The sequence below is a fragment of the Pangasianodon hypophthalmus genome, chromosome 6 (genome assembly GCF_027358585.1).
Source record: "Pangasianodon hypophthalmus isolate fPanHyp1 chromosome 6, fPanHyp1.pri, whole genome shotgun sequence".
NCBI lineage: Eukaryota > Metazoa > Chordata > Actinopteri > Siluriformes > Pangasiidae > Pangasianodon > Pangasianodon hypophthalmus.
In genome coordinates this window covers 31120317-31136964 of record NC_069715.1, presented here as the reverse complement: position 1 = coordinate 31136964, position 16648 = coordinate 31120317, and the positions used below count along the sequence as shown (strand labels likewise).

Sequence of the window (16648 nt, the reverse complement as noted above, 5' to 3'; positions counted from 1 at the left end):
ACACTCACACACTCTCACTCACAAACACACACACGCACTCACTCTCACACACACACACACACACATACACACACACAGTGCTGGTGCTATTGAGGCCTGGCAGTGATAGCAGGGCTCGAGAGTGTGTTCCTGCTAAATGAAGCATTAATGGCCAGAGTGTGCATGTGTCTGTGTGTGTGTGTGTGTGTGTGCGTGTGTGTGTGTGTGTGTTCAGGAGATGATGCATGGCCTGGTAATGACATTGGCTGGCTTTAGCGAGCGCGGCTATGCTAAGTGTCCAGACACAGGATGATGAAGGACGGGACAGAGGGAGGTTCTGTGTCCCTCCTCCATCTCTGTCGCTAATGAAGTGAGATGGCCGTGAGCACCTCCGCATCCCGGCCATGTGCTGGGTCACGCCTCATCCTCCTCTCGATTACCCCACAGACGCACACACACACACACACACACACTCCGTTTAGTGCCAGTGTGAGTGAGCGAGAGTTACTCCAGTAGATGATCAGGAGCTCAGTGAGATGAAAACACACAAAGCTCGGAGTGTGTTCACGTCCGAAATCAAGCACAAATCCGCAGAGACGCAAAACTCAACACCTTCAGCACGTCTTTCTACCTGCTGATAAAAATATTATTACTGATAAAAATATTACTGCTGATGATATTATTACTGTTTATAATAATATTATTACTGCTGTATTACTCCGCTGTATCTGATGATATTATTATTCTGTGTACAGGAAACAGAAGTGTAATAAGCTTACGCCGTGCCGTATTGATTTAACTCATCGATTCATTCCCGTTCCTCAGTGTGTGTGTGTGTGTGTGTGTGTGTGTGTGTGTGTGTGTGTGTGTGATCGTTAGTATAAGCACCCTGAGTAATAAATCAGCATAATGTTATTCCTATTGATCATTGCAGATGGTGTTATGGGTTTGATCTTCGTCCAGATGATGTGGATGGATTAATAAATTCATGTTCTCTCCTTTCAGCTCAGTCTTTTAAAGAATTCTCACAGCTGCTGAACACAGTGGAGGAGGAGAGACGCCGCCTCGTAAGTCTTTACTTTTATAAATTAATATTGTTCCTCACTGCACCAGTAATAAAATATAAACACCCACACATCATTTATTTTATTGTCTGTGCAGCAGGAATTGAGTTTTTCCTGATCTGTGAAATAAAACTGAAATTCAGGGCTCTCTGAACCTAAAGCCTAAAAGTGCTACGTTATTAAAAACATTAACTGCTTAATTAATCCTTAATAGAGATCATATATGAATAATGGGGAAAATGTTTTTATTAAGTGACTCAGTTTAATAGGTAATAAATCCATAAAACTGAGCTGACAAACACAACTATTAACATAAAATATTAAACTCATAAATTTGATCAGAATATTAATGTGGACATTGTGATGAATCAAACCTGTAGTGAATCAGTCTCTGGGAGAAACAGGAGCTTTATTTTTGGTCAAGCGTTTTTTAGGATCTTTACTCTCTTGGTTGAAAACCATGTAATTTTCGGTGCATCCCTTTTTATTAATTAAAAAAAAATATTTAAATATGTAAATAAACAAATAAATAAATATGGAGCTGATGATGTAATACAGCAGATTCATTAAACACTTTACCGATACTGATTGTGAATAAATTATGATTAACACATTAATCAGCTTTCAGTTGATTATTAGAGATGAACATCATATTTAATTATTAGCTATTAATACAGAATATCAATATTTAATAAAGTACAGAACAAGATTTAAAGATTTTTTTAAATCTACAATTTTCGTGACGACTTTATTTAGCTTTGACGAAAGCTTCACGTTATGGAGATCCACTCAGCTTGTTTCTGTGATGAAATCTGTCAGATTTAATCAAAATATCACAGTGTTGATATTATACAGTCTTCTGTGCTGAGTTCAATCAGACATCATTAAAGTACAGCACTGGAAGTGATCGTCGCTGTAGTAAGGAAACGTTTCTGTCTGACATTTCTGATTTTTCTGCATGTTTTCTCTACAGCAGCTTTGTGAAAGAAAGAAAGAAAGAAAGAAAGAGCAGGTTGAGGTGCCTGTTTTTTGAAATCGAGCAAAATACTGAAAGAAAAAAATCATATTACTGATCGAAGTTGCTTTTTCATAATTACACAAGACTGCAGAATTAAAAAAAACTCTCATACCTCTAACCTACATCTGATTTATTATTTAATTTATTTTATTTAATTCTTAGTTTTTTTAGAGATTGCGGTAGTGTTTCTGGCGTCAGTGCTGTTTAATGAAGCTGTAACGTGTGATGATTGAAGGCAGGATATAAAGTGCGTAAACTTGGCATGGTGTTTTATTTTGGGGAATTTCCAACAATCGTTATCAATATCCGTAACTATGACAGCGTTAAAATCAGATATTACACTAATCACATTCAGTGAAAACAGGCGAGGATCAAAACCAGGAAGTAACACGTGAAACAAAGAAGACTGATGCTGCTAAATGCACAATAATACTTTGCAGTGAGGAACAGAAACAACAGGAGAGAAATAACCAAACTAATCAAGGTGAGACACAGAACAGGTGAACACATTAGGGTAATTAACCAATGCCGTGATGGGGTGGAGACTGGGGCGGAGACTGGGGTTTATATTCAATATAAACTTCTACATGAATCAGATTTAAATATTAAATAATGTTCCACAAATACGTTCCGCTGTAATAATTCGTCTGAAAGTCCGTCACTGTTTACTAGTTTATTTATTTTAAATGTTTATGGACTGTTTGTTTGTTAAAGGGGATTTCAGACTCACGCTGAATTTCAGCTTGGGTTTTTCTGAGCTTTGACGTTGTTGGGGTCAGACTCGCCTCAGCCGCTGCTTTTCTCAGTGATAAAGAGGAAAGTGAGATAAACGCTGATGTACAGGAACTTTATCAGCTCTTAAAGCACAACACAGCAGCGTGAGTGTGATCAGATAAACACACCGGCGTTCCTGCACCTCATCCTGCTGATACAAACACACTGATAAACACCATCTGCCCTGTGTGTGTGTGTGTGTGTGTGTGTGTGTGTGTTTTGATGTAAAATATAAAATTACTAAGAAAGGAAACACTCATTCATGTTGTGATGTCACTAAATTATAAGTTTGTTGGATTTGGATCAATCATGTCCGATATGCAAATTATTAACTAGATAAAGTAGCTGATATTAGCGAAGGACAGATGGTGATTTGGGCTGCTGTTAAAGACATCAGTGAGGAAATGGGGACTAATGTGAGCTAATGTTGAGGATTAGTTTACTGCTGAGAGCAGGAGGATGTGGGCGTGTTTTCTAATTTGCATATTAATCTATATTCATAGAGCCTGACCTTTTTTATTGAAGGTAAATGTGTTGAGATGTTCAGCCGTATTTAATCATTTATTGGATTAAAAAACTCTTAAAACTGTTTATTATTTTATATAAATATAAATGGTTTAATATGAAGAGTTATTCATGGAAGAGTCGTGTAACAGCACGTCCCCGAGTGTTTTATTCCTCTTACACCACAGCAATCACCACAGTTGCAATTTTTATATGTTAATGAAGCAAATATTGTTCTTTTTATCCATTTATAATTATATTTAATGTCTAGGAAACAAGTAAATTCCTCTTCCATAAATGTTTCTCCCTGTTGAAGTTAGTAAGTTAATAAAAAAACGCAGCTTGTTACGCATGTTACTGAGAAACCGCAAAGCAGCGTAAACTCCTCTGTCCTGAAGACGTCGGAAAACTTCGAGTTCCGGCTTTACCTCTGACTGTTACAAAGCGCTGACACTGGAGACTCCTTCCATACATGTCACATAAACAAATGTCTCCGAAATGTTTTTTTTTAATCCGTTTATGTGGCGCGTTCGCTGTCCACGTCCCTGTGAATGAGCTGTTGCTATAGAAACGGTAACGTATCAGAGCGAGTGCATTAATATAAACCTGCGCTACTGTCAGAGCTGCTGTTATAGAAAACTAATCAACACCTTCTGACCAATCAGAGTGCAGGATTCAGCAGCAGTGCTGTGATGTAATGAAGTCCTGCTGTATGGAGGTCAGTTTAAATCCAACGGAACAGAAACATCACTGTTCCATCATTTACACAGTTAAACACTGCTGCTCAAAAGTTTACACTCCCTCAGCGACGTGTTAATACGGTGTTGTGCTGAGAAACGTCATCCATTTTGAGTAATAAACACTTTGAATGAAATTAAATATATCCAGGATGATGAATGGAGCTGCAGAGAGAAACACGTACAGCGTCGAGAATCACTGAATTTAATAAAATTATAATACACACAGAAAGCCTCGTTCTGGCAAAGCAGTAATCACATCTCCGAGTGAAGGATTAAAGGAAACACATTACAGTGTAAACCGCGAGTTATTAACTGGTTAAACGTTACACCAGCATTCACACGCAGAAAGTCAGACAGCAGATGAAACTTTACATCGCACATTCACAAGCTTTGCTCTATTTTAAATAATAAAGTGAACTTAAAGCTTTTTAGCAATTTATTTTGAGATTTTATTTCTCTCCTGTTTTAAAATCACATTTCCAATTTATTTTAGATTCTTTGTATATTTATCGTCTTGAACATTTTTCCAAACAAAGACATTTTTCTAGCTAAAGTTTATCTGTACATATTTAGACATATTTAATATTTTATAATAACATTATAAACTAGGATAAAATCTTACACAGTTGTTGATATCAAACAAAAGTAATGTTGATAGTGATGTCAGGTTTGTGTTATTTAAACCGTAAATATATTAGTGTGTTATTTTATTCAGTAATAAATGTATGTTTATGTGTAGTCTATAAACCACATGAGCCATTTAACTTTCCTGTGTATGTGATTATTTCAGCCAAAACAATAAAATGTATAAAAAATAAAACTAAATATAAAATGTAAATCTAATTTAATATAAAAGCTTAATCACAGTCACACCAAAACTGGGCTTTTTTTAAATCGGATAGAAAAACAGCGGTAGAAATAATCACACGCCTCAGAACCAGAGCCTGAGCTCAGTAATAATAATAAAAAGAAAAGGAGGGCTTGAACTTTCAAAACGCTTGGCGCTGCCGTGAAAACGCTCCTGTCGTAAATAGTTAACGACGGGAATGTGAGGAGGGCTTAAGGGCAGACGTGGAAGATAAATTTTCCAAATTCTTTTCAGGTCCTTCAGAGATTCTGTCTGCATTTCCACGTTTCTGTTCAAAATGCTTCACTTTTCCCAAGTCTCTAAAAAATCAGTATTATATAAAATATTGTAAGTAATTAAACACTACTGCTCTTTAACAGCAGCTAGCTAAATACTTTCACTAGTTATATTTGTTTAGTTTGCAGCGTATTTCTCTACACATTTCTCACAATTAATTTACAATTTTTACATTTACATACATTTTTTTCATTTATTAATAAATACAATACTAAACGTGTGCATTGATGAACATATAAAAACACACCCTAACCCTTATGAGAATCCGAGCACTAGGGCTAGATGATCACATGCAGTCCATTACTACTGAAATAATAATTACGTTCAAGCAAAACAGGTCTGAATTTTCAGAGAACGCGTTCAGTCAGGTGGACTAATAAATGATGCTCATGTTCTGGTTCATTTGGCTCATCTGAGTTTATTTGATTTTTTGTTGAGATGTGTTACAGCTGCAGTATTTGCTCAGATGTGTGCATTAATTAGGACTAATGAGGAGGTTAGGTGCTCGTGGGCAGCAGGAAGAGCACAAAATGACCCAAACATAGGATCAGATTTATTATTAACTCCAAATACAAAAATTGAGATTATGAACAAATTAAAATACATGGACGCATTAAGATTTCAGTATAGTGTCTCATGGCTCTGTTAAACTAAATCATGCACATGAAATAAAACGATTCTTTTCATTGCCTCTCCTGTGGAGGTTTTTCTTTTACCGACTTCTTAAGTAACTCTTTTCCGACTTTTACCTCTAAAGTCTGTCAATCGCTCTTTAAAAGGCATCAAAATTACAGTGAAACTCATTTGTATCTTGTCATAATAGACAATAAACCTTTCTGCATGTTGAGTTTCCTAAATCTGAAGCCGTAAGTGGAGAAGGTCCACGCAGCCGCCGAGCTCTCAGTGATAACCATCGCAACAGGAATCCGATTCAATTCACTCGCTCAATTTCACAACACTAAAGCAGGGAGGATCTTTTGGCCTGGGTCTTCTTTCAGCTGTGAGATGGGGGTTTAAACAGGAGTGAGATTGACAGCGTGCACACACACACGCACACACACACACACGCGCACACACGCACACACATACGCACACACACACGCACACACACACGCACACACGCGCACACACACACGCACACACACGCACACACACGCACACACACATCTGGACTCAATCTGCAGCCGAGAATAGAAGAGAAAAGGTTCAGAGAGATAAGACGTCTGTGAGCCGAGCCATAACTCAGCCTGACCCTGAGTGATCCTGTGTAAGGAGGACGTGTGTGTATCAGCTCTCCTCCCGTCTGCGCTCTTTATTACCGCCGGCTCGTAACCACGGCCTCCTGACGGAGGAGAACTTTACTGCAGTGTTGGAGCAGCTCGAGTCTCTCAGCTGTAATCAGGCTTTACTGAGGCTTTGGCTCCGGGCCACGTCCTGAATCAACAGCTACGTGTTTGCTAAACACCTGAGTGTTATTGTAGGGAACACACTTAGTGAATTACACCAGATTAAACAGCCGCTTGTTAAATCCTCCAAATCGCATCCTCAGAGAGATGGAGGTGGAAAAAAAGACAGAACAGGAGGAGGAGAAAATGAGAGAAGAAAATAAATGCAGAGAGAAAGAAAACTGGGAATTTTCAGCATGTCTGTATAAATGTGCTCAAATTTTGTCTCTTTCAGTTTTATGAATGAAATTTGGAACATTTTGACCAGAAAAGTGCGATTTAATGTTTTCCGCAGTGCTGCATTAGCTTTTTATTGTACTACATTTTAATAATAAAACTGCACTCGAATGCATAAATAAAAAAATCTAAGTACATTATTAGGTTGTAATTTATGAAATGGTAGAAAAGACACAAATCCATCCTCTGTGTGTGTGTGTGTATGTGTATGTGTGTGCGTGTGCGCATGCGTGTGTGTGTGTGCGTCTTTGTGTGTGTGTGCGTGTGTGCATGCGTGTGTGTGTGTATGTGTGCGTGTGCGTGTGTGCATGTGTGTGTGTTGCTGATGTTCTTCCTCCTGTTTAGCTGCTGATAGCGCACTCTCGTTGTGTCGTTATCTTGGTAACACACGTTCAGCTGAGTGAAGCGTCATTATAATCGCTCGTGTTCAGCATCGCTACACTACAGTAACTCGTCCCTCCCACACAGAGGCCACGGCCAATCACGCTCTGTCTCACATCGCAGACGGCTGAGGCATCATCAGCTTTCACACTTGCGCTCTGTCAGTGACAGGGCCAAACGTTTTTCTCAGGAGCCTCGCGTCATGATGAGCTCCCAGCCTTACTCCTGAAAGAAAAGCTTCACCAGATACCTACAGGCTCAGAGGAACCTTAAGCAACACCACACCCGGTCCGGAGCGTCCCAAACATCTGCGTCCCAAACATCTGCGTCTGTTCATTCAGGAGGTGGAGGACTGCTTACATCCCACAGCAGTGAAAACTTCAAATGTAGTCGCAGTAAACAACTAGAAGTGTGATAAATCAGTGTGTGGCAGAAACAGAGGGATCTCAGTCTCATCAGCAGCAGGGAAAGGGCTAACCATGATACTCCTAAAGAGGCTTGCTCTGATTATCTTAGAAGACCTGCTATGAGATTCCCAGTGTGGGTTTCATAAAGACAGAAGCTCTGTGGATATAAATGTCTGTGGAGCGTACTGAGAAAGTACAGATGCCAAAAAAAAAATCTGTCAGTATCCTGAGGAGGTCTGTGAAGGAGTGATGGTCTGTGTGTCCGCTCAGAGTGAGCGCTCTGAGGCAGGGGTTTGAGCTACAGTATGCTGATGACTTCACTGTAGTGTCCCATGCCTCGGACGATCTCAAACATACACCATTTACCAAAGATTGGGCCTCACTAAATGCATAATCTCACATAATCTCACTATAGACGTCCCCACGCCGCCCTCAGTTACACAATTTTGGAAGTGTTCTGTCTCAGAAAAGCAACGCTGATGCAGAAGTACAGCAAACGTTTCCTCATCAGGCTGCAGCAGGCTTCAGTCCGTTGAAATCAGGAGTGTTTATGCTCATTTCCAGCAGAACTGCACTATTACACTGTATCAGGCCATCTGCATTACCACTCTACTCTATAGTCGTGAGCTATAGCTCTGAAATAAAGATGAATTTAAATTTTAAAAAATTATATCTGGATTTTTGTGAAGCTGCTTCAAGTCAAGTCAAGTGGAGTTTATTGTCATTTCAGCCATATACAAGTACACAGTGAAACGAAACAACGTTTCTCCAGGACCAAGGTGCTACATAAGAAACACAGAACGACACAGAACTACGGGGACTACATAAATTACATAAATTACATAAATTACATAAATTAAACGTAAAGTGCACAAGTGCAAACATGTGCAGACAGCACAAGACAGAACAGACAGTACATAACTACGACGCCGACCAGTACACAGTCCTGTTGAAAGTGATAAGGTGACAGTAGTGCAAATATTACAGCTGAGGTAGTGTAAACAGTGTAAACATAGAAGTAGCAGCAATAATAAGACATGTGCAAAACATGTGCAGTGCATGTGCATAGAGGATGTTCCGTTGTGTGTATATATATGTATGTATGTATGCGTGAGTTCCTTTGGACCAGTTCAGTTGTGTGTGTGTATATATGTGTGTGTGTGTGTGTATATGTATGTGTGTGTGTGTGTGTGTGTGTGTGTGTGTGTGTTCCTTCAGTCCAGTTCTAGGTATTTAGGAGTCTGATGGCATGAGGGAAGAAACTGTTGCACAGTCTGGTTGTGAGGCCCGAATGCTTCGGTACCGTTTTCCAGACGGCAGGAGGGTGAAGAGTGTGTGTGAGGGGTGTGTGGGATCATCCACAATGCTGGTGGCTTTGCGGATGCAGCAAGAGGTGTAAATGTCTGTGATGGAGGGAAGAGAGATCCCGATGATCTTCTCAGCTGTCTTCACTATCCGCTGCAGGGTCTTTGTATTTGCTTTGTGACAATGTCCATTTCATAAAAGCTCTGTAACAGTAAAATTGAATTGAATTGAATATAGACACTGCTTCTAGCTGGTGGAGAAATTCCTTATGCAGTGTCTTCAGCAAATCGTGGAGATGACGTGGAGAGAGAGCGTGATCCATGCGGAGAGCTGGCTGCTCGCCATGGCAACGCTCTGCAGGAGGACAGCAGACGTGCTGTAAAGACTAAAAATTACTGTGAAAAAAAATACCGAGTAATATGATACTATCTCTTCTGAAAACAACAACTATTACAAACCACGCAGCGTGGCGTCAGGTCTTCTCCAAGGGCCGTGGTGGTGTTGAGGAAGAGAGAAGATCTGAGCGGCAGCAGGAACGAAGCCATGTAACTGTGGCTTATAAACACACAAACATGCAACAAACCACATGTGTAACAGACAATTCCACCACACACTGGACTATACGGTCATATCAATAAACGCAGAGGTGGAAGTCATCATCACCACACGTGTGTGTGTGTGTGTGTGTGTGTGTGTGTGAGACTCTGTGCTGTACCAATGTGTGCAGATGTTTCCTCTTTCTTCTATCTCTTTCCTCTTTTTTGGTTCCAGTTCTAGCACCAGTTCCAGTCACAGGGTGATGAAAACGTTTATGGATTTTAACTGATTTTCGTTTTGACATTTTGATGAAAAATACAACATTCTAGAAAAGCTCGAGTCAGAAAACGAGTAGTTCTGGATGTGGATCGGTAACCTCACCGCACCGCACTGCCTGGTGGCTGAAAGCTACATAAGAGAGTTGTATAAAGTTCTGCAGTAGGGTTTTGGTCTGCAGTGGATTTTCTGTTGTGGAATTTAATATCATTTAATTCCGTCAGTGTTTCTGTATTAATCTCGTTTTAATCTCTGGATTTTCAGGGGTGTTTTAAGGTTTTTACTCGTCACACGGTATAAAATCTGGGCTGAATCCTGTGACAGACTGTGTGATGACTGTGTGAGCTCGAGGTGATGAGGAGCTTTATCTGTCCTTTAGCATGTTTCATTTACATTTCTCCGTCACCGCTAGCGTATCTGCAGCTGCGCCGTGAGATTGCTGTCCTCCTATTGGTGGATTTTAGACGAGTGGCGTAGCAGCACTCTCACTCTCAGAGCTTCAGTAGAAATTTCTCACACTGACAGAACATTGATGTCGACTGTCTTTGGTTTCAGTGGCACTAAATAGCGGATGAAGATGAAGAAGAAGAAGAAGAAGAAGTAAATATTATATGTTCTAAAGCTGCTGATCTCAACTCCTGACCAAAGAATTATTTTACACTGTGCCAATGTTGTCTATGACGCCAACATCAGACTGAAAATCGTTTCGTGTAAAGCCGGATTTAGCGTGACTCACGCACTAGCCCCGCCCACAGCCGTGACATGTTGGTGCTGTTCCTGGTCACTGATGTGACAGTGAGTTTGAGGTACTGGTTCAGGGATTGGATTGTATTTAATGTTTCTGATCGAATCCTGTGATGTATTTAAAGCCATAAACATGATGTTGACTCACATGACACAGACCTGAACACTGAACACTGAAAGCAAACTTCCACACGTCTGTAAAACACAGAAGGCCAGTATTCAGAGCTCTGGTGTGAGATAGCTGTAATGCTTTTTCACCCACAGTGTATTTACACATGGGTTTAAAGCCATAGTGCGGTATGTGGGGTAACAGTACCAGAACCCATGTCTGAGTTTCTCTGTCTTTTGCACCGCATTGCACTTGTTGGTGATGGAGGCGTCTCCTCGCCTCGTCCACGCCGTTGGCTTCGAGTTCCACTTGTTTACTGGGTGTAATAACAGGGAAGTTCTCAGCAGGTTCACATTCACTCGTACTGCAATGTCCAGCTGCAGATGCTGATTCCTGCATTTTCCTTGTTTCTGCTCCTCGGTGGTTCTGCGCTATACATTTATTTTCCCTCACAGCGTGTATTTGACATTGCACTGTGTATTCTTCGCCACAGTATGGCTGCATAAAGGCTGAGTTTCTGTGCAAGCTGAACTGAAAATGCTGCCTAAAGTGAGTCCTGTTCCTACACCAGCCTCCAGCTGGGATCAGGACGTTAATAAGGAGAGCAGTGATGCTGTAGATTACTGTAAATATAATAACGATGACAGAAAGGTCTGTGTTTTAGCCGTGAGTCTGATGGGTGAAAAAGGACATGGCACTCAGTACACTGCAGAAAACACACACTGTATGTAGTGCAATATATCTAGTGTGCTATGTGTAGTAAGCTTTAAAAAGACATAAAGGGTAAAGACGTGACGTGAGAATTGTTTTGCTATCAATATTAAATAGAGACAAAACTCCTGATAAATATATTACAGACAAAAAAACATAAATCCTATGCTAATCACAAAGCATTAAATATATATTCTCAGAACACACACACACACACACTCTAACCATGACAAAAAAAAAAAAAAGATAGCTACTGAAATCACAAAATTTTGAATTTCCTTTAATAAAACTGATGTCAAAAGACAGGATTTAAATTTTAAAGGTGCAGTTTGTAAAGTTTAAATGTTTAAAAGTGTTTCTACATCTGTAATAATCACACAATAATAATAACTCTGTAGAAAATCTGCGATATTTACAATATTAGCAGGCAATAGATTATGCTAGTTTTACATTTTCTGACCCTGATATTAGCCCCGCCCCCCAGTCAGAACAGACACACTCAGTCCCGCCCCTTTTTCTGCAGGGTGCGGACTAAAACGTATAAACTGCTGCTTTAAGAATAAAATCTGATGAAAATTCTTTGTATAAAATGAAGCATCTGAGCAGCTGAGCCTTGAAAAAAAAATCAAATCAAAATCAAATGTGTAAAACACTCAGAGGTCGTCTGGAGCTGTTGGGGTTTAGGGCTGGATTCTTCTGGGAAAGTTGCTTACAGGAAAGAGAGTGAAAAGCTGGAGATGCTCTTTCACGCTGAACGAAGCTTTTTGGTTTGATGCCCTGAAAATAGCATCACTTTCAAAAGTTGAGGCAGAAGCGCAGAGAGAAACACGGAGGCTGATCTCAGGTGATTTGAATCTGTCGCAGTGTGTGTGTGTGTGTGTGTGTGTGTGTGAGAGCCACGAGGCTGATGTTTGGCGACACGGCAGAGAAAAGCTACAGCGTGTGAAATCAGCCTTTCTGTCATCTCGAGTAATGAAATACGTCCACGCCGCCGCCTCATGAATCAGATTTCACTTTTCATACCTGGAGCTTCGTCTCAGAAAATATAGTATTTATATAAAAACCTCCGCAGTGTGTTTGTGCTCAGATACTGTGTGAGAAAAGTGAGACGACACTTTGTATGAAGTCCTGCTCAGAAAATCGTTCGAATGATGTGTATAATTTGGTAATAATATTGAAAAGCAGTGAGAATTATTAATGTGGAGAATTCTACACTTTACACTGAGTGAGAATGTGCATCGAACATCGAACAGAATGATTTTATATTTTATTCCAGTGTGTTTAAATCCTGGGTTTAAATTTTAAATCGCGCGCGTGTGTGTGTGTGTGTGTGTGTGTTTTATGCTGCGCTCTGGATATACAGGAGTTAAAGTTGTGCACTTCTGATTTAAACACATTTTTAAATTCAGCAGTAATTAAAGTGTGAGCTCACAATAACGTTTAAATCGTTTGTCTTCAAACTATTCATTAATTTAAGATTAATTAATTTAACTGATCTTCGCTGTACAAAGACTTTTATTCTTTACACAGAAACTAACAAACTGCTGTGATGTATTTAAATGAAACAGGTTTATCTTTGTGAAATGTATATTCTATTCCGTGTGATTTATTGTTTAGTTGTTAAAAGGAAAACAAATTATGTTTCTGTATTTCTTTATCTGGATTTCTGTAAAGCTGCTTTGTGACGGTGTGCATTGTTAAAGTGCTATACAAAATAAATTAAAAATTAAATTGAATTATTTATTAATTTTATCTTGGTAGTTGTGGAGTTGCTGTTACGCCCCCTCACTGTTTACACCGGTACTGCACCATGCAGGCGCGTAGCATCACGCTGTAATGAGGCGGCTGTGGCTCGGCGCTAGAGCGGTAGAATCGTCCTCTAATCGCAGGGCTGGAGGTTCGATCCCCGGCCTCTCCACATCCCGAAGTGTCCTTGGGCGAGACACTGAACCCCAAGTCGATGGCAGGCTAGTGCCTTGCATGGCAGCTCTGAGGCCGTGTGTGTGTGTGTGTGTGTGTGTGTGTGTGTGTGTGAGTGTGTGTGTTAATGCGTGAATGGGAAACAGTATAAAGCACTTTGCAGAACCGCTAAGGTTAAAAGGCGCTGTATAAGTGCAGACTGTGGAATGTATAATATCAGCTTCAGCTGGCGTCTGGAGTCTCCTACAGATGGCCATAAAAATACTGTTCACATTTTAAGACCTTTATTTGATTGGTGGTAATTATTTGTTTAATATAAGCTGTGAGAGTGATTACTGTTAGAGCGAATTAAAAAATTTAACTACACACTTAAAATAAACAATAAAGGCAACAGAAAATGTGATTTTTTTTTTTTTTTTGGTTCCCTAAAGAGCCATTTTTATTTCTCTAAGGAACTTTTTTGTTTCATGATTCTTTAACTATTTCTGGCTGTTGCTGCAATAATATTATTATTAATAATAATAATAATAATAATAATAATTTTCCACCCAGATATCTTTCCATGTAATTATAATATTTATGGTGGAAGCATCTTTTCAGTCTCTGTGTTTAAAGATCCATCAGTCGAATGTCCTTGAGGACGGCTTTCCTAGTCTCTGCGGTCGAACGCTTTTCTTCTGTACCTTTAATATGTTTGTGGACGTGTGAATATAATCACCTTTAAAAATGATTTTAGATGCATAATTGGACCGTAGTTTCCTTTTACAGTACAATTTTAACGGTACACTACATTCACCTGTCAAGGTAAAAGATACACTAATGGTACTAAAGGTACTAAAGGTACTAAAGGTTTAGGACACGGAAGTGTACAGAGACGTAACATCGACTCTACTAGAGCCTTTAATTCAACTTCTGTTCAGAAAGAATGAAAATGTAAACAGCAGTTTTGTGATTATTCCTGCATTAACATGCAAACAGTACATATATATCTGATTATGTGTTTTGTGTGTGTGTGTGTGTGTGTGTGTGATCTGGATGTTTATTTCCTCCTCGTTAATGAGCTCGTGAGAGGAGTGTGTTCAGGAATGACCTGAATGAAATGTTCTGGTGGAAAGCTCAGGGATGTTTCAGGAGACTCGTATTTCTCACAGCCTCGCTCCGTTTTACAGGCCGTATAAAACACACCGCCATTTTCTCATTTCTCTTTATTGTTCAATTTCATGACTTCAGAATTACTTCGCATTTTCCTTTTTTTCACCAGTCAGCAGTGCAGAGAGCCGTGTTCTGCTCCACAGCTCATATTAGGCGAATATTGATGAAGGAAGCTGAATGTCTTTAGCGTCGGTGGTGTGACAGATCGAACCCAGACCCACCGGGCCGTGATGAAATATGAAGTCAGGCTACAGATTTGCACAGTTTAACCGTGCATGTTAAAGCACTCAGCTCTCTGTTAAGATTAAACTTGACTTTTATGATTGATTTTTAGATCCAGAATGCTGACGACGTGCTCATCACACCGTTGGAGAAATTCCGTACGGAGCAGATCGGAGCGGCTAAAGTGAGTAAAACGTGCATTTTTATTCATAAAGCTGAACAAGTGCTCATGAAAATACAGAAGTGCTGCTTAAATGCTGCAAACAATCTCCTTAAAGGAGCAGTGTGTAATGTTTAAATCAGGTAAAGCGCCCTCTGCTGTCTGAACTGCAATTACAGTGAAACACTGTGTGTGTGTGTGTGTGTGTGTGTAAGTTAGTAGCTGCACACGTACAGTCCACTGTTAACTTTAACAGACAACTATTAGCAACAGCTACATATCTTTGTTTTTGTGGCTTCTCTCAGTTATTAAACATTTACATAACTCTATTGATGAGTTCTGCACTCTGATTGGTCAGAAGGTGTTGATTAGTTTTCTATAACAGCAGCTCTGACAGTAGCGCAGGTTTATATTAATGCACTCTTATTAATACGTTATGGTTTCTATAGCAACAGCTCATTCACAGGGACGTGTACAGCGACGCTCCACTGATAATAAACAGATTTAAAAATCTTTGATGTGGTGAAGTTTTCTGTAAGGAGAAATGTGTTTATGTAACATTAATGGAAGGAGTCTCCAGTGTCAGCGCTTTGTACCAGTCAGAGGTAAAGCTGTAACTCGTTCCAGAGCCTGAAGCTGTAACGTGAGCTTCACCTGATAACAAATCTAAAGTAAAAACACTGAAAAATTTCATCTTTTAAAATCCTCCTGCAGTAATTAAAGTGCGGTGAACTGGTTTCTTCACACTGTGTTCACGTGAACGTGTTCGATGGACGACGTCGTGCTCGTGTTGAAACGTGGACCTCAGAAGTGTTACAGCTCCGTAATACACAGGAATAAAGGAGCAGAAATTAAGTTAAAATCGCAAGAAGGAAATAGCGTAATTGGTTTTTAAGTGCTTTCCTGAAACTCGAGGCTAATTGTTCAACACACACCTTAAAAACTGGGTTTTGAGGACAATAATTTAGTTTTATTTTGCACCAGATCTGTGTGTGTGTGTGTGTGTGTGTGTCACACTATCATTTTAGACACAAGGTAAATTGCTAACTTGTGAAAAATGGAGTAGAGCTAATGTAAATTGCTCTCAGTTCACTGATTTATTTATTTATTTATTTTCACTCTGACGCTGAGGGAGCGGGCGTTTTCACTCTGACGCTGAGGGAGCGGGCGTTTTCACTCTGACGCTGAGGGAGCGGGCGTTTTCACTGTGAGACTGAGGGAGCGGGCGTTTTCACTGTGAGACTGAGGGAGCGGGCGTTTTCACTCTGACGCTGAGGGAGCGGGCGTTTTCACTCTGAGACTGAGGGAGCGGGCGTTTTCACTCTGAGACTGAGGGAGCGGGCGTTTTCACTCTGACGCTGAGGGAGCGGGCGTTTTCACTCTGACGCTGAGGGAGCGGGCGTTTTCACTCTGAGGCTGAGGGAGCGGGCGTTTTCACTCTGACGCTGAGGGAGCGGGCGTTTTCACTCTGAGACTGAGGGAGCGGGCGTTTTCACTCTGAGACTGAGGGAGCGGGCGTTTTCACTCTGAGACTGAGGGAGCGGGCGTTTTCACTCTGACGCTGAGGGAGCGGGCGTTTTCACTGTGAGACTGAGGGAGCGTGCGTTTTCACTCTGACGCTGAGGGAGCGGGCGTTTTCACTCTGAGACTGAGGGAGCGGGCGTTTTCACTCTGACGCTGAGGGAGCGGGCGTTTTCACTCTGACGCTGAGGGAGCGGGCGTTTTCACTCTGACGCTGAGGGAGCGGGCGTTTTCACTCTGAGACTGAGGGAGCGGGCGTTTTCACTCTGAGACTGAGGGAGCGGGCGTTTTCACTCTG

General features: G+C 40.5%; 1 protein-coding gene across 2 annotated transcripts in view; it reads left to right on the top strand.

Annotated features, from left to right (window-relative positions):
- Window positions 1–16648, top strand: part of LOC113524886 (rho GTPase-activating protein 42) — an 83296-nt gene that overhangs the window by 19688 nt on the left and 46960 nt on the right. For both annotated transcript variants that reach the window (XM_034304999.2, XM_034304998.2), the window contains exons 3-4: window positions 985–1046; window positions 14782–14853. In XM_034304999.2, the coding sequence (XP_034160890.1) occupies window positions 985–1046; window positions 14782–14853 (134 nt within the window). The remainder of the gene's footprint in view (window positions 1–984; window positions 1047–14781; window positions 14854–16648) is intronic.